This window comes from Salmo salar, chromosome 10 (assembly GCF_965601325.2).
Source record: "Salmo salar chromosome 10, fSalSal1, whole genome shotgun sequence".
Classification (NCBI taxonomy): Eukaryota; Metazoa; Chordata; class Actinopteri; order Salmoniformes; family Salmonidae; genus Salmo; species Salmo salar.
Window position 1 is genome coordinate 93,387,660 of NC_138300.1, and position 19,217 is coordinate 93,406,876.

The 19,217-nt window shown below is 43.1% G+C and overlaps 1 protein-coding gene across 3 annotated transcripts in view; it reads right to left on the reverse strand.

The window, feature by feature from the left end:
- LOC106561156 (S phase cyclin A-associated protein in the endoplasmic reticulum) overlaps nt 1-19,217 on the reverse strand; it is a 140,805-nt gene that overhangs the window by 86,012 nt on the left and 35,576 nt on the right. For 2 of the 3 annotated variants that reach the window (XM_045688216.2, XM_045688217.2), the window contains exons 2-9: nt 13,798-13,915; nt 12,580-12,656; nt 12,158-12,355; nt 7,822-7,922; nt 4,384-4,500; nt 3,484-3,611; nt 3,065-3,321; nt 1,946-2,275 (exon numbers count right to left, since the gene is read on the reverse strand). In XM_045688216.2, the coding sequence (XP_045544172.1) occupies nt 1,946-2,275; nt 3,065-3,321; nt 3,484-3,611; nt 4,384-4,500; nt 7,822-7,922; nt 12,158-12,355; nt 12,580-12,656; nt 13,798-13,915 (1,326 nt within the window). The remainder of the gene's footprint in view (nt 1-1,945; nt 2,276-3,064; nt 3,322-3,483; nt 3,612-4,383; nt 4,501-7,821; nt 7,923-12,157; nt 12,356-12,579; nt 12,657-13,797; nt 13,916-19,217) is intronic. The other variant, XM_045688219.2, reaches the window with a different exon arrangement.

Below are 19,217 nucleotides of genomic sequence, written 5' to 3' on the forward strand. Positions count from 1 at the left end.
AGTAACAGACCTGACACAGGACGGCTGCTGATCCATAATGCACAGTGGAGACTAGCTACAGAAAACAAACTAATACCTGACAGTCATTGTACAGTCGTGGCCAACATTTTTGAGAATGACACAAATATAAATTTTCACAAAGTCTGCTGCCTCAGTTTGTATGATGGCAATTTGCATATACTCTAGAATGTTATGAAGAGTGATCAGATAAATTGCAATTAATTGCAAAGTCCTTCTTTGCCATGCAAATTAACTGAATCCCCCAAAAACATTTCCACTGCATTTCAGCCCTGCAACAAAAGGACCAGCTGACATCATGTCAGTGATTCTCTAACACAGGTGTGAGTGTAGACGAGGACAAGGCTGGAGATCACTCTGTCATGCTGATTGAGTTCGAATAACAGACTGGAAACTTCAAAAAGAGGGTGGTGCTTGGAATCATTGTTCTTCCTCTGTCAACCATGGTATGGCAAAGAGGGACTTTGCAATTAATTGCGATTCATCTGCAAGGAAACACGTGCCACCATCATTGCTTTGCACAAAAAGGGCTTCACAGGATATTGCTGCCAGTAAGATTGCACCTAAATCAACCATTTACCGGATCATCAAGAACTTCAAGGAGAGCGGTTCAATTGTTGTGAAGAAGGCTTCAGGGCGCCAAAGAAAGCCCAGCAAGCGCCAGGAACGTCTCCTAAAGTTGATTCAGCTGCGGGATCGGGGCACCACCAGTACAGAGCTTGCTCAGGAATGGCAGCAGGCAGGTGTGAGTGCATGTGCACGCACAGTGAGGCGAAGACTTTTGGAGGATGGCCTGGTGTCAAGAAGGGCAGCAAAGAAGCCACTTCTCTCAGGGAAAAACATCAGGGACAGACTGATATTCGGCAAAAGGTACAGGGATTGGACTGCTGAGGACTGGGGTAAAGTCATTTTCTCTGATGAATCCCCTTTCCGATTGTTTGGGGCATCCGGAAAAAAGCGTGTCCGGAGAAGACAAGGTGAGCGCTACCATCAGTCCTGTGTCATGCCAACAGTAAAGCATCCTGAGACCATTCATGTGTGGGGTTGCTTCTCAGCCAAGTGGCTCAGGGAACAAAACATCGATATTTTGGGTCCACGGCCAGGAAACTCCCCAGGCCTTAATCCCATTGAGAACTTGTGGTCAATCCCCAAGAGGCGGGGGGACAAACAAAACCCCACAAATTCTGACAAACTCCAAGCATTGATTATGCAAGAAGGGGCTTCCATCAGTCAGAATGTGGCCCAGAAGTTAATTGACAGCATGTCAGGGCGGATTGCAGAGGTCTTGAAAAAGAAGGGTCAACACTGCAAATATTGACTCTTTGCATCAACTTAATGTAATTGTCAATAAAAGCCTTTGACACTTATGAAATGCTTGTAATTATACTTCAGTATTCCATAGTAACATCTGACAAAAATATCTAAAGACACTGAAGCAGCAAACTTTGTGGAAATTAATATTTGTGTCATTCTCAAAACGTTTGGCCACGTTTGTATACATGCCATGACCCCTGGCCCTTTGGGCTGAACCTGTCCCTGAACTGGACACCCTGTCACAGGTTCTCTCACCATTTCAGCTCAAATCACAGTCAAGTTTTGATTATTGCCCACTTCATCAACACAGCATAACAACTGGGCTGGCTACTTCCAGCAACGAACACGACAGACACTGCTTTCAGAGCTCCCACAACCGGACCCATATGGTCATCCTCTCACAGCCAACCATCAACACCCCCAAGTAAACCGTCCTGCCTGGCACAGGGCTGTTCTGAGGGGGCTGTGCAGCATGTCATCTCACATTGTGGCTGAAGGTTCTGTAGATTGACTTTGTTTAGGCGGTGAAGGCCCCTGGGGATCCCTGACCCCCCCCCCCCCCCCCCGCACTGAGCCCTCCCCTCCCTCTGCTCCTCCATCGCTCAGCACTCACAGTGGAAAGCTCTGTGGGGTCCAGCACACTCTCCAGTTTCACCGCTGCCATGGAAGTCTCAGCCTGTCCTGGAGCAGATGTTGCCATGCCCTGTGACGCACCCCCGGCAGCCCCCTTGTTCCCCAGAGCACTGGGCCCATCCATCTGGGCCGTGTCTAGGGACGGAGGGAGGGCTAAGGAAGGGACTGGAGCTGGTAGGAATATGGTTGCGGAGGGGGTAGGGTCTTCGGCTTGTGTAAGAGAAGGGGTTGGGGCTGGTATGGGCGGAGGCGTGTCCTCACAGGGTATGTCGACACACTGCCCCGAGTCTTGCACACTGTCTGCTGGGGGCTGCACCGACACAATCACACACATACAATATTAAAGACATGCATATTCCAAGCATTTCATGAGCAGTGACAAATCAAAACGATTAACACACACATCATGCAGGGAGGTTGGCACTAACATGCCCTAAACACCCAAACCTCATCAGATCATCAAATAAACTATACTGAACAAAAATAAACGCAAAATGTAAAATGTTTCATGACTGTTTCACATTAGTGAAACATTTCATGAATGTTTCACTAAAATAAAAATTGATTGGCTGATTGGCTGGCTGGGCCTGGCTCCCAAGTGGGTGGGCCCACATCCTTCCAAGCTCACCCATGGCTGCGCCCCTGCCCAGGCGTGTGAAATCCACAGATTAGGGCCTAATTAATTTATTTCAATTGACTGATGCCCTTATATGAACTATAACTCAGTAAAAATAGTTGAAACTGTTTCATGTTGCGTTTATATTTTTTTTAGTATAAATGTGGAAACACATGAATTCTGTCTAAATCAAGCAATGCCTAGAATACACCCCTACCCAGTGTGTTGAGGCATTGAGAGAGAATTTATTTAATGACAGTGAAAATGGCATCTTTCTGCCTCTGAAATTTCAGTGTACGATCAATTGTGTTAAAACTGATATGCCCCGTCTGGACAGGCTGTCTATGAGTACTGTGGAGCTCAAAACAAAAACAATGTGGCTGATAAAACGGTTTTGAGTTACTCTGCACCACATCTCCCGTCTTCCTGAATAATTTATATTTGGGGACTCCTGGGAGGGTGAGCGACGTCAGGGCTCAGTACCTCCATGTTACCCTTCTCCAAGTCTCCTGCCGTCTCCTCAAGTGGGACAGGCTCCTCAGGGATTGGCTGTTCACAGTGACCCTTGTCTTTATCCAGGGGGCAGGACCTGTCAAGGAGCTGCTGGTTCTCCTTGTTACTGTCGTCTTTAGGGCTGATGTGGGCCAGGACCGGGCTGACCTTGGCTACGATGATGGCAGAGCGAGGTCTAGCAGGACGTCCACGCTGGACTGTCTCCCAGCCCTCAGAGTCCTTCTTACCTGGACACAGAAGGACACACACGAATAAGAAGAGAACAAAACAAATGTCGATGCCCCATAGGCGTTAATCAGAAGGGGGGACACACCCTGACAACAAAAGGACATCAGAGGTGTACTAAATGTAGTTCATTCTATAGATGTGGAGGAAAGAGCTCTGCTTACCTGGTTTCTCTACAGGACAGGTGTTGGGCTGGCTGGGGACAGGGAGAGACTGGGAGGACTTGACCCGCTCAGCCCAGCTGGGGCCCGTGTGGGACAGACGAGCTACCGCCAATGTCGGAGGAGGACCACTGGAGAGATAAACACATAAATCAGAACCAGAAGAGAACAATCCCAACATACACAAAAGCATTTCAACCAGAGAGATTATCACTGTACAAAAATAGTACAAATGGCTGTGAGGACCACTAAAAGAGATGACCCTAAGGTGAGCAGCTCCATCTGCCTCTTCCAGGCGGGGCTTTTCATCACAACACTCCCAGGGCCTACAGGGCTTTCTCAGGCAACAGACCTCCTTCATGATCAATACCCATTTCCTGCAGCATTCGATTACAGGGAACTGCACATATTGAACTGATGCTTCAGCAGTCTTTAACCACACTTTTATCTACACCTCCCACTGTTTCTGTGGCGAGGGCCAGTGAGACTCAACAAATTACATTAAACAAATGCCTCGCCATCAGCAATCAATCCCCTTATCAGATCACAGAGTAGCCTCTACCAACCTAGACCAGTCGGCACATCATATCTTACATTGATCCGTTAGAGGTTTTGGCATTTGTGTTCCCTTTACGCTAACTGTAAACATCTAATGATGGCTGACCATTTTACACGTAATGTCAGCCAGGCTGCAGCTGAAAGATGCTGAGGTGCAACAGATTGTACTGCTTCCCAGAATGCGCTGATGGGGAGTAAAACAACAATGGATTTTGATGACTGCTGTGTGTTCATAATGACTGTCAGTCATTACATAAACATGATGGTAAGCACTTTGAGCTCAGATCAGAAACAGTGGAGATTAGGGCTGTCAACTGAACCAGAAATGAGATGGAAAAATCTTACCCAAAGTTGAGGGCACGGCGAGCACTAGGAGAAGGGACCATTCTGTCTGATGAGGGGCTAGGCAACACATGACGACCTGGGGACATTTTACGCACTTCCCAAGCCAAAGACGTGGGTCTGGAATCAGAGGGGACAAAGAAATGAATATGTTTTTCATAAACTTGTAATATACTGTAGTACCATAGTTCAGGGTGAGATTTGTGTCTCACTTTAGCTAAAAATAATTCAATTAATGGAACACAGAAACAAAGGTTGACTGATTGATTAACAGTCTATGTTAAAATGTACAAATTGGGAGGCAACATAAAGCTTGGATTTTTATATCTTAGTCAATTAACAGGTGTTGTGGTCATTGTGTTAAAGAGAAGCCATTGATCCAGTGTGTCTGACTCAATGGCATGGAGCAGAGATGTCACTTAGAGGTTCCCTCGGGGAGCGATGGGGGTGAGAGAGTGAGAGCAAGTGACAGCGAGACAGAGAGCGAAAGCAGTGCGAGTACCCAGCCAAATAGAAACAGCCAGGCGCCCCGGGGCAAAGGATTTTTTGGCCGAAGGAGCTCTATTTTGGTACATTCTAATGTCTTGTTTTGGATATTGTCTAGTTCTATATGATCAGGACTATTTTCTAAGTTGGAAAACATTAAACCTTTAACCTGTCTTAGATACAGTTTTATTGCAAGATAGGAATGGCCACAATGATGTTTGTTTTTCAAACTGTGTTTTATTAAAACAGAAATATTTAGTAAATAGCCCACATTATCTTGAAAAATGTATTAAAGTTTGTTATTCCAGGTTTCAGTTTTTATTCAGTTTATTCGCTGTCAAAATCACCTATAATAGAAAAACAAACATTTGATGTTGTAAGTCCACAACGAGATGTTCTAAATCCACAAATGCTTAAACCACATCTGGAGACTACTTTTGAGGTCTGGGAAAAATCAACGAATTTTGGATTTGTGTGTGTAGTTATCCTTTAATTCAAGTGTGCACCTAGCAAGATGATGTTGTTTAGCGGTGTTTTTGTAGCGCACATGATGGTAGAGTTTGCAAAACAAATACCCACTGGATTGATTAAAATAATTCTGATATTCTGCCAGGTAAGCATAGGCTACTTTGTAGTTAAGATTTAACTGAGAAGGTTTTGGGAAAGACTTTCCATCTACCAGAAGACTGTTTTCATTAGCATCATCGCTAACGGCTACACAAGTGGTAGACACGCGCAACGCGCGCACACACACAGGGACAGCTCGTTGCCTTTTCAGAAAGTTACAGCAAATACTTATCACTGATGCATTCTGCTCATGTCTTATGATAAACTTGGGAAAATTAAAACATTTTCAATACATTTAGTTGGTTCCTTACTAAAGTCAATAAAAACATGTATATTGTTAATTCCGTTGTAATGCCTGGATTCCGTTTGGGCCCGAATTATCACACAGTATTTGGACCAGAATGAGGCTCTCCACTACCTATTGTTCCTGCAGTGATGATTCACCATCTTCATCGAATGTTTTCATAATTTATCTAAAGATAATCGCCAAGAAACCTACCAGTAAGCTATGCAAATCAGGGAGCCAAATAAATGTCTCTTTCACAGATTCGATAGGCAACACTGACAAGACGAGTCGCTCACTTTAGCGTCACTGTCTTTTTATTTCTTTTTTGAGTCACTGTCTGGCAAGTCCCGTCATCCTAGGAAAGGAAACCTGGGAAATGATTTGGTTTACTTGTCCGGATGCGATACCATGGACATAGTGTAACCACGTTGCATGATTGATGAATGGCAAAGGGATATGGGAGATCGACTTTATCCAGTCAGTTCGACAGCTTTTATAAACTAGTCAACACTTGCTGTTTAGTTGTCAAAGCAGTCAATAGCCTACTATGCTCCAAGACTCCGAGGCTAGCTATGTGAAACACGTGAATATGCCAGAGATATTAGGCTAAATCGTGGATTTTGACTCATCGTTACCGCTTACATGACCTGGGACATACAAATTCACCAGCATCATGCTCTATCCCGTGTATAAAAATTCGACTGCAACCAACCCCAGCACACAAAAATTATACAGGGAGGCGGGATAGACAGCAGACTGCGTTTCTCTGTCGTCACTCGCTTTGTGACTGACAGGTGTCTATCCTATCAATAGATCGCTAGAAGATGCATATCGGTCATTCCAGCAAGAGAGGGCTCGACTGACTAGTGAATTGAAACTTTTAAATATAGAGTAGCCTAGTTAATATGAAGTGGAAAATGAATCTGTAATCGGTTGATTAGCCGACAGCCTAGGGTTGGGCGATATGGCCTAAAAATCATATCTACATTTTGTTCAATTTATGTGCGATTCACGATATACATTTCGATTTTGTGTACGTTCTCTCTAAATAAGCATTGTACAATTAAAAGTAAAATACACAGCATTTCAAACAGCCAGCAATAATCTAATGAATTCAGGGCTTGTGAAGTTATACCTAGGCTAAATATAAGCCTTCCACAACCATAACACCCACTAATAGTGTATTTATTTTAACTTGCTTTTTTGTTGTTGTAATAGTCATGATCTGGCTTTCAAGTCTGTCTATGAAAATGCCCTTTTTTGTTACACACTTAAGTAACTAGAACCATGCATAATGCACATTCACTATGCATAATGCACATTCACTAATAAATGACTAACTTCTTGTAGCAGGCATTAGGCTCTAGAAAATAACACAGGTCTCATCAACAATCTCAAGTCCACATGCTCGTGCTTAGCCAGCTAATCTTTATATTTCAAGTTTAGCCAACTTGGATCTATTTGCTAGCTAACGAGGTTGAACAGTTGAATTGTTACGAACACACCCTTCTGTCTGTCTCCAACTGTTTGAAAAGCATGTTAGCCTGTCCAATTTGGTCAGATGTTGAAATCAAGTGGCCTAACTTATTTATCAGAATGAGAACGAGTTGCCAATTCCTTATATAAAATGGTGTTATGCTTTATTGCACATTTATAAACAGACTTGACAGCTAGTATAACAGTCTGGCTAAAATGCTGCTAGCGGTACGTGGTACCCCAATGCCGCGTACGACAACCTGAGCGTTCATTTTCCAGAATCAATGTTCATTGATACTCTCGTTTTAGTAGTGTCTGCTCTGTGTGCAATTTGAGTAGTTGAGACATAAAAAAGGTATGGTTAGAAAAGTTAACTTCTCTATTACAGTAAACTAATTTCTCAATGTGTTTTGGTGTCCATGTGATCTCTCAACTTTGTTGGCGTGAGAGACAGGGTAGGGGCACGTGTGTGTGTGTGTGTGTGTGTGTGTGTGTGTGTGTGTGTGTGTGTGTGTGTGTGTGTGTGTGTGTGTGTGTGTGTGTGTGTGTGTGTGTGTGTGTATATATATACACACACACACATCTGTGTGAGAGAGAAAGAGAGAGACAAGACATCGATCGATCACCTGTTCTGGGCATCTGTTTTCTCTAACTTCTCCTGCAGCTGGATCCAGTCGATGAGAGCTTTAAAGTCCCGCACATAGTTGTCCAACATCATCAGCACCTCCTAAATAAAGACAAACACCTTTCAGACAGACGAAGGCATCTCAGTGTATCCATCATCAATCACACAAACATCCAAAGGCGTCATGCCCATAGGGGGCGCGGGGGTACTTGCCCACTCAGATTTGTCCAATATTTTTTTCTCTTCTGTAACACTACTAGCCACTTGTCAATTTTATGAAGTATGCTTTAGCTAGCCCAGACAGGTTCCCAATCTCCCAACCTCATAACTAGCCTAGCTACCAAGAAGCCATTTCAGGCTGTTAATCAGGTTAGAGTAGCTAGATTAACCATGTTAGCTGGCATGGTTCGTAGGTTTTAGAAAATCAAGGAATAACTAAATGTACTGAATAAAACTCACATTCCTTTAAATCTTTACCCAGATTTTAGCAGAGATGCAAAGAAGCATATTTAATTTCTTTAAAAAAAGAACCACCAGCCAGGAGGGTAAAGACAGCTCAAGAGGTATGCTTAGATATGCATAAAAATATACATTTAAAAAATGTTATATATATTATTTTTTACATAGAATTAACAATACAATTATAGCTCTAGATAGCAGGAAAAAGCGGTTTCATGTGTTTGAAAAATTCAACAACTTACGGATGGGGGCCGAGCCCCCCTCCGGACCACCCCCCAGCCATCCTTACATACCTTGTGTCCCTTAAGATTTTTTAGATGCTTGACGCCCCTGCAATCATCCACATATAATATCAGTACAATGAGAAACTACTTTGTCTTAGAGATTATGATTTGAAATTCAGTTCAGACTGTTCAGTGTGGTCTTGTAATAGGTTAACTTTGGAAACAGCCATAGTGAGGGAGAAGTGGCACAGATCTCTGCACCCTGTGTATTGTCTCTATTTGTGGAGAATCTCAGAGGCTCTATCCAGCTCCAAATCTCACAGCACTCTGGGGCTCCAGGTAACCCAAACGCCCCCTGCACCTCTATAACACAGATGAGTGGGAATCTGGGCCAGGCCCAGTCACAGTCAGTGGAGCACATCTCACCCACACAAACAGGTAAGAGGCCCTTCTATTCAGCCCATGACAAGAGAAGACAAAAACATCTCTGTAAAAATACTTCTCCCTGCACCACTGATCCACCACAAGAGGTGGGGCTGAAATTACCAATGACATTACCAGAGGGGCCAAGACAAATTTAATTGGCTTGTAATCATTTCTTGCTACTGGCACAGGTAGAGTCCGGTGACGCAACCTATTGTCCATCCGATACCCAATCTCACTCTACCCACTGTTCATTTCCCATCCTCTGTGAAGGTGGCTATCGAAATACACAATCTTAGAACTCAGTCAAACTGGTAGGCTACATAAGGAGTCATATTTCTTTAATTATTATAGGTCATCTGACATTGTCAAATAAAACAATAAATCACAATGTATGTGCACTAGCCTACTTGTTAGAGATGAGGTTCATGTTTGTTTATCACAGAGAGGACATAGTGAGTTGTGAAGGCTAGAGCCAGTCCTCTCCGACACCCAGCACTCTAGTCAAACCGACAGAGAGGGGACATACTGGCTTGTGAAGACTATAGCCCATCTGTCCCCTCCTCAGCAGTCAGCCCAGGCAGAGCTCTAGTGATTGATGGGGAGTATGGGAGGGAGTGGTAATTGAGAGTAAAGCTTCACAGTGCTTTTAGTTAATAGAGAAGTCAGCCCAGTGAAAGATGTGTCCAGCAGCAGGCCTGCTGATTAGAGCTAGTTAACAGCCCCAGCCAGGCCCTCTGCTGCTGGTTTCATTTGATAATGAAGGCTGCAACAGCTGAGGACAGAGGGAGGCACTGCCTGGTGTGACACTGCGTGAAGGGCACTGAAAACCATGTTCACGACACAAACCAACACACTTGCCGACAAATACTACTCACCTAAATAGAAGTACTTAAGATTTCCTGAGAACGGCATAAAGGTTTAAACCTGCTAGAGGTCATATGAAGCCTGATGAACAGTAAAAACATGGTCATTTCAGTAACAATGAAATGCTAAAAACATTTAGTAGAGTGAAAGTCCATCCAATTTCACTTTTAGTTTCTGACAATATATTCTGTGCCAAATCATGTTTGTTTTTTCCTTGAAGCTTCCTCAATGTCATCATTTGATGCAGTAGAGCCCTTCTACTGTAGCTCTCCTTCCCTGCATGGTAGCGTAGTATGATGTGGCATAAATCAGGGCCCAGACGGAACAAATGGTTTATAAGAAATAACTAATTAGACCTGGGGGCTGTGGGTTAAAGAGATGTGGGCGTTATTAATATACAAGCATAAATCAGATTGCTGCATGGGCTGGCTCTCCTGGCTGGGGTTGGAGGGTCCCACCCAGGAGGAGCCAGTGTTGATGAAGGAAGGGCTGAACTATATCTGTTGGTCTGTTAGTCTCATTCAAACAACAGAAGCATACAATCAAACTCTCCCCACAGTTCTAAATGTCTAATGTATAGGCCTGAGAACAAAGTGATGTCACATCACCAGGCCAGCGCTATGTGCCTGTGGGTGGCAGAGCGCAGTGGGCCTGTTTGTGTTTGTGCGAGAGCACAAAGTGCAGATTTACACCACTCCAGGGGATTGTGGCCGGGTGGTATCAGAGCACTCTGCTTCCCCTCCAGCTAATTCAATCATTTATTAGAGAGTCAGTCAGTCCATTAGGGCCAGGCTGAGGCTGGCTGGGTGGGAGTCGTGGGACTGACGGGGATATGAGCCTAGCCCATTAGACTTCACTGGGGTGAGAACACAACACAGCAGCCAGACTACATCTCACACAGCCCCACTGGAGACCACAGGCAGGGGCAGTGTGTTCCAGCACTGACCACACGCGGTCACCACAACCATGCTCAGTATAATGTAGCATGGCAGACTCATCAATACAGCAGAGCAAAGCCAGATCAACATGGCAGGACAGTCCTGAAGCAGTATTACACTACTGGCCCTGCCTAGTAAACAAGGGCATTAGTGTGCTGCTGGAGTGACACTCAACAACAAACCATGCCTGGTGTACACCACTGATAACAGTTGAGATTATTGCCAAAATGCTATATCCACCAATATTTCACATTTGTGTTTTTTCATCAGAAATGATTGCTTATGGGGTTACCTTCATGTGTGTGTAAAATAAGATATTTTATTCATAGATTTTAGATGTGTATGAAAATGTGTTATTTTGCAAAATGCTATATAACCATTGTTTAGCTGGAATGGAATGTTTGTGTCCTGTATATTTGACTGTGATATGTGGTTGTCTCACCTAGCCATCTTAAGATGAATCCACTTACTGTAAGTCGCTCTAGGTAAGAGCATCTGCTAAATGACTCAAATGTCAAATGGAAATATTTTACATATAGATCTCATATTGTATTGAATTATATATCTATTTTTTAATATTGATGTCAAATGTATCATTTTGTACATTTCTTTATAATAAATGTAGTTATTTGTTACATTTGACTGTAAAACATAGCAGTAGTACTACTTTCTCAGAGTGAGGAGGATAATATAGAGCATTTTGCAAAAAACAACAACGTATGTGTCTCTGAAATGAAGCCATCAAGAGATAGATTTAAAAAATAATAAAAAATACATTGAACAACCCCAGTTATGATTAGAGAGTGAAAAGACGCCAAACTATTTCATTATTTATTTTTGTACTCTTTTAACAATAAAAGCTAATTTACCAATATTCCTGAAAATGGATGTATAGTGTTTTGGAATGAAACTCAGTTGTAAGCAGCAACAATTTCATAACAAATCCCAATATCCTTATTGTGTGCTATCAGTAGCCTATCCTTTCAGTTGTTCAGTTCACATTCATTGTTGCCCCAAACAGAGACTCCGGCATGGCTTCCCTTCCAGTCGGCCAGCCCAGCCTCCATTCCAAGCCCACTGGCACAACCCTAGAAAACCACACGCCACAAATCCACACTGTTTACACCATGTCATCAACATCCACCCCCTCCAGCCAGACCCAGGAGAGTGCCTTGTGATAATTCTCTCACCAGCAAGCCTTCAAAGGCCCCTCTGACACTAACCAGAGAACAACAGGAATGTGAGAGAGGGAGAACCTCCGTTATCAACTCAATATCTCCCTCTAGTGTTGATGAAGTGTGGTGCTCTGCAGTGCCTCCAACTAATTCTATTTATCGTCTATGAGCTTGTTGAGAAGGACCCTGTTGAAGTAGCTAGAGTTAACATATGACAGGAGGTGTTGGGTGACAGTCTGTTGAGTCCCTACCTTGCACTCCACCACACTCTGGTCAGATTCACAAGTGACATAGATCTCGTCCACGGCCCGCCGCAGATTGTCGAAGAGGAAGGCCCAGTATCGTGCTCGCAGGTCCACCTTGCGCGGCTGCCTGGCTTTGGAGGGGCTCTTCTCTGCTCCCTTTTCAAGCAAGGCCCCGGCTGTACTCTTGCTGTCCAGGCCTGCATTCTGTGGAGACAGCAGGAGGGGAGACTTGAGACAAATCATAGGATGCAACTACGTCTACAACGCCCTCTAGTGGTAAAGGTGAATAAATAGCAGCGAGCAAACCATTTCACACATCTTTAGTTTTTACTATGGTTTTTTATAAAAGGGTGGCAAAATTAGAATATGTGGGCTAATATTGTCCTCTATCCCCATTAGTTTAAGAGTTGATGATGTGTTATGCACACCTGTTTCTTATTCCTGTGCAGACCAGAGTTGATCCGCTGGTTCCTCAAATGGGTGTTGGTATGAGTTTTGGACTTCCCTGTGAAACATAAAAACATTTAGTTCTGAAAAACACACATGGCTTTTACATTGATCTGGTCACCCTTCATTTTGCCAAAGATAGAATATGGCCTGAGGGAGGTACTAAACATAAAAGTGCAGAACCTCACACACACACACACACACACACACACACACACACACACACACACACACACACACACACACACACACACACACCTTACATAACACAGGCCTGTAACAAAGCCCTGCAAGAGAAAAACGTTCTCTCTCAAGCTGTTCTCTGCCCAACATTCTCAGAGTAGGTAAAAGGTGCTTATTTTGGCAAAATGCCCAAATACTGTAGAAAAACAACCCTGTTACAATGAAAAAGCTGTGAGCAAGAGCAGGTTATTGGTATCACAGATTAAACATCTTTCTTCTTTATTGTAGTTACCCATTGCAGAACCTATCCAGCCGGTTATGAAATATTCTGCCTTTGTTCATTCAAAGGACTAACTGGGCTAATTGATGCATGTTCCTAATCATAATCAATCGTGTTGTTTAAAAGCGGGCAAACTGATAGTTTTCCGTCAATCAATTAAAACAGCCCCCACTTTTCTGCCTAGTCAGTGGATGTGAAGCTCATTAAATCAGTCATATTGATATGTTTAAACTGATGAGGGACTAATGAACATATTATCAGTGTACATCTTGACACCAGTTTAACTTAATAGTTGGAATCACTAACGCAAAGTTGCATACCATCTCAAATATAGAAATATCAAAGGACAGGCAATCTCTAATCTATCTACTGTAGTCGTCTCAGTGAGGGGTAGTATAGATGTGGGGCCAATCGAAAGAACAACAGAGGTGAATTTGAGGATGTAATTTTGTTATAGTAGATGTTGTATTACAGCTAAGAGCAGTGTCTGGACTGGTGACTTTTCCTCACCCCAATGCCCTCTGATTCATGCACTATAAAAGTCAACATCAGCTCCTGCCACTGGAGGTGAACATTGGAGTTTGCCCATCCAACCAATTCCATACCCACCAAGATAACAAAAAAATATATCTGGCGAAAAACACTGTGTACATTAAGACAGTCATTAATCTGACATAGTATTGAAAGCCCCATTTTAGCATGTGAGTGTGCCTGTGTGCATTTTGACATCACTGACCTTCCTCCTCTTTGTTCTCTAGAGGAACACTCCAGGCAATGAGATTTCTAGCAGCACGGCCCTCCTCTGCAACAATCTTCCGCACCTTGTCATGGCTGTTTGAGCGCTGAAAAGATGCCTGCAGACAAAATGGGGATCACGTCAAATGGTACCAAATACCAAAACCTAACTACACATGGGCAAGTTTATAACACTGACAACAAGCTGTGGATAAAAGCTGGTGCTCTGTACGGCAGATGGAAATGTTTAGGCAGCAGGGTTGGCCTACATATAGACTAGGCTACACAAGAGAATGTGCACAAATGTTTTATGGCCATCTGAGGAGACCTGTCCCAAACTGGACAGATAAAGCATGTGAAGTTTTGAAAAGCACAATGTGGTTCTTCACACCAGCATGTTATGCTGCTTGGTAACAGGAGGACATGTACACATAAGTCTCTAGGTTAAGGGTTTTAATCAGAATGGGGCATCAAATGCCTTATAATACATAAATGCAAAGTACTGTGTTATAATAGAGACGTCTCTGAACTCTGGGCCCTGGCACCTCATGTGACATTGAGTTAGTCATGCCAAAAATCTCGTTCACTCCTAGCTTGCTCTCGCTCTCTCTTTTCCCCTCTCTCGCCCTCACACACACATGCATATGTGCACACACACACACACACACACACACACACACACACACACACACACACACACACACACACATCACAACATGGTCTAGAGGATCCCATGCATGAATGCCAAAAGAAAATCTGCTATAAGCAGAGTCCCACTTTGCAATGCCAATTAAAGACTGCTGTTTCTACTGAGAAAGCCTGGCATCTAGGTATATGTTCTCCATAACCACAAAATAGATTATAGTTTTTATGACACTAGCTAGGTTTCCATCCAATTGACGACAGATTTTCATGCGAATATTCTAAAATCCGCATAAAGAAAATATTTACATTTTCCCACCAGTGGAGTGTTTCCACCAAACTGACTTCTTACGGATAAAAATCTGAGCGTCAAATACAATTTTACTGGTCGCATACACATGTTTAGCAGATGTTATTGCGGGTGTAGCGAAATGCTTACATTCCCAGCGCCAACAGTGAAAATGATACAAATCTAAAAGTAACTTCTATTGCCATTGCCAATATGTAAAAATAGACTACATAAAGCCAACAACAAAAAACATTGCAGCCAACAGGTAGAAAATATCATGAGGAATATAAATATCCTATAAATCACATTGGCTGTGCATGGCCTGTCTGCAAGGAACTTGAAACATTGTATCAAGTATTGGATTAACTTGGTCCAGCCTGAAGCTAGTGCTAGTAAACTTGAAATATTGTATAACATATTCTGGGTCCTCAGAGTTTCCCAGGTCAGTGAGCTCAGGTAGGGCTATTTTATTTAGTTTCCACCAGATCAGAGCATGATATTTCCCCTTTCATGCTGAGTGGTAATCGAAAGGGAGAGAGCTGCAAAGATTTTTTTAAATAGGCTACGTTGAGGAACTATTGTCATTCTCAATGTATTTAAAAACAGACTTTGTTTACTTGCTGTTCGAGACAAAGGAAAAATGACTTTGAGAAGCTCCACAGTGATGGTGAGTTAAGACAATCAGAAATCGGAAGGCCTGTTGTCCAGACCTCTGGCAGTCTCTATGGGTGTGCCACAGGGTTCAATTCTCGGGCCGACTCTCTTCTCTGTATACATCAATGTCGTCGCTCTTACTGCTGGTGATTCTCTGATCCACCTCTACGCAGACGACACCATTCGGTATACCTCTGGCCCTTCTTTGGACACTGTCTTAACTAACCTCCAGACGAGCTTCAATGCCATACAACTCTCCATCTGTGGCCTCCAACTGCTCTTAAATGCTAGTAAAACTAAATGCATGCTCTTCAACCAATCGCTGCCCGCACCTGCCCGCCCATCCAGCATCACTACTCTGGACAGTTCAGACTTAGAATATGTGGACAACTACAAATACTTAGGTGTCTGGTTAGACTGTAAACTCCACTTCCAGACTCACATTAAGCATCTCCAATCCAAAATTAAATCTAGAATCGGCTTCCTATTTCGCAACAAAGCATCCTTCACTCATGCTGCCAAACATACCCTCGTAAAACTGACCTTCCTACCGATCCTCGACTTCTGCAATGTCACTTACAAAATAGCCTCCAACACTCTACTCAACAAATTGGATGCAGTCTATCACCGTTCTGTCACTAAAGCCCCATATACTACCCACCACTGCGATATGTACGCTCTCGTTGGCTGGCCCTCGCTTCATACTCGTCGCCAAACCCACTGGCCCCAGGTCATCTACAAGTCTCTGCTAGGTAAAGCCCAGCCTTATCTCAGCTCACTGGTCACCATAGCAGCACCCACCCGTAGCACGCGCTCCAGCAGGTATATCGCACCCCCAAAGCAAATTCTTCCTTTGGCCGCCTCTCCTTCCAGTTCTCTGCTGCCAATGACTGGAACGAACTGCAAAAATCACTGAAGTTAGAGACTCATATCTCCCTCACTAACTTTAAGCACCAGCTGTCAGAGCATCTCACAGATCACTGCACCTGTACAAAGCCATCTGTAAATAGCCCATCCAACTACCTCATCCCCATACTGTATGTATTTATTTATCTTGCTCCTTTGCACCCCATTATCTCTACTTGCACATTCATCTTCTGCACATCTACCATTCCAGTGTTTAATTGCTATATTGTAATTACTTCGCCACCATGGCCTATTTATTGCCTTACCTCCCTTATCCTACCTCATTTGCACATGCTGTATATAGACTTTTTCTACTGTATGTTTGTTTATTCCATATGTAACTCTGTTGTTGTATGTGTCAAACTGCTTTGCTTTATCTTGGCCAGGTCACAGTTGGAAATGAGAACCTGTTCTCAACTAGCCTGCGTGGGTTAAATAAATGTGAAATAAAAAAAAATATTAATAATAATAAATAAATCAATAGTATCAGATCCCCAAATGGGCATATTTATAGGCCTACATTTGCACACAGGCCAGGTAGACTAGCCCTACTTCTATATGCGTAATCAGGTACGTGTCCTTATTCAAGATTGACAGGAGCGCTCCAAACGAAAGACAATACATTGACAACTCATAAATGGAATGAAATAAACCAAAACGTTAATTTCACAGTTGTAACCTAGGTTGTGCGATCTGCAAACAACGTGACCACACCTACAATAACGTACGACTGTAATAATAATATATTGAATGCATTAACAGAAATTACCTTAACCAAACATTGTAGATTAGAAATGGGAATTAACTGTAAATGTACTATTGGTGAGCCAACCCCACAGAGTACGCAATGGATTAGTCCACTCGGGCAGGTGTGAATGTGTCTCGTGTGCCATAATTTACACACAGTTGAAGTCGGAAGTTTACATACACTTTAGGTTGCAGTCATTAAAACTCGTTTTTTCAACCGCTCCACAAATCTCCTGTTAACAAACTATAGTTTTGGCAAGTTGATTAGGACATCTACTTTGTGCATGACAAGTAATTTTTCCAACAATTGTTTACAGACAGATTATTTCAGTTATAATTCATTGTATCACAATTCCAGTGGGTCAGAAGATTACATACACTAAGTTGACTGTGCCTTTATACAGCCTGGAAAATTCCAGAAAATTATGTCATGCTTTAGAAGCTTCTGATAGGCTAATTGACATCATTTGAGTCAATTGGAGGTGCACCTGTGGATGTATTTCAAGGCCTACCTTCAAACTCCGTGCCTCTTTGCTTGACATCATGAGAAAATCAAAAGAAATCAGCTAAAGACCTCAGAAAAAATATTGTAGACCTCCACAAGTCTGGTTCATCCTTGGGAGCAATTTCCAAACGCCTGAAGGTACCACGTTCATCTGTACAAACAATAGTACACAAGTATAAACACCATGGAACCACGCAACCGTCATACCGCTCAGGAAGGAGCCGCGTTCTGTCTCCTAGAAATGAATGTACTTTGGTGCGAAAAGTGCAAATCAATCCCAGAACAACAGCAAAGGACCTTGTGAAGATGCTGGAGAAACAGGTACAAAAGTATCTATATCCACAGTAAAACGAGTCCTATATCAACATAACCTGAAAGGCCGCTCAGCAAGGAAGAAGCCAGTGCTCCAAAACCGCCATAAAAAAGCCAGACTACGGTTTGCAACTGCAAATGGAGACAAAGATCGTAAATGTCCTCTGGTCTGATGAAACAAAAATAGAACTACCGCATAGCAAGCGGTACCGGAGTGCCAAGTCTCGGACAAAAAGGCTTCTCAACAGTTTTTACCCCCAAGCCATAAGACTCCTGAACAGGTAATCAAATGGCTACCCGGACTAATTGCATTGTGTGCCCCCCCAACCCCTCTTTTTACGTTGCTGCTACTCTCTGTTTATCATATATGCATAGTCACTTTAACTATACATTCATGTACATACTACATCAATTGGGCCGACCAACCACTGCTCCCGCACATTGGCTAACCGGGCTATCTGCATTGTGTCCCACCCACCACCCGCCAACCCCTCTTTTACGCTACTGCTACTCTCCGTTCATCATATATGCATAGTCACTTTAACCATATGTACATACTACCTCAATCAGCCTGACTAACCGGTGTCTGTATGTAGCCTCGCTACTTTTATAGCCTCGCTACTGTATATAGCCTCGCTACTGTATATAGCCTGTCGTTTTACTGTTGTTTTATTTCTTTACCTACCTATTGTTCACCGACTACATTTTTTGCACAATTGGTTAGAGCCTGTAAGTAGCATTTCACTGTAAGGTCTACACCTGTTGTATTCGGCGCACGTGACAAATAAACTTTGATTTGATCTGAACTGTTTGGCCATAATGACCAGCATTATGTTTGGAGGAAAAAGGGGGACGCTTGCAAGCCGAAGAACACCATCCCAACCGTGAAGCACGGGGGTGGCAGCATCATGTTGTGGGGGTGCTTTGCTGCAGGAGGGACTGGTGCACTTCACAAAATAGATGGCACCATGAGGTAGGAAAATTATGTTGATATATTGAAGCAACATCTCAAGACAACAGTCAGGAAGTTAAAGCATGGTCGCAAATTGGTCTTCCAAATGGACAATGACCCCAAGCATACTTCCAAAGTTGTTACAATATGGCTTAAGGACAACAAAGTCAAGGTATTGGAGTGGCCATCACAAAGCCCTGACCTCAACCCTATAGAAAATATGTGGGCAGAACTGAAAAAGCATGTGTGAGCAAGGAGGCCTACAAACCTAACTCAGTTATACCAGCTCTGTCAGGAGGAATGGGCAAAAATTAATCCAACTATTGTGGGAAGCTTGTGGAAGGCTACCAAAAACGTTTGACCCAAGTTAAATAATTTAAAGGCAATGCTACCAAATACTAATTGAGTGTATGT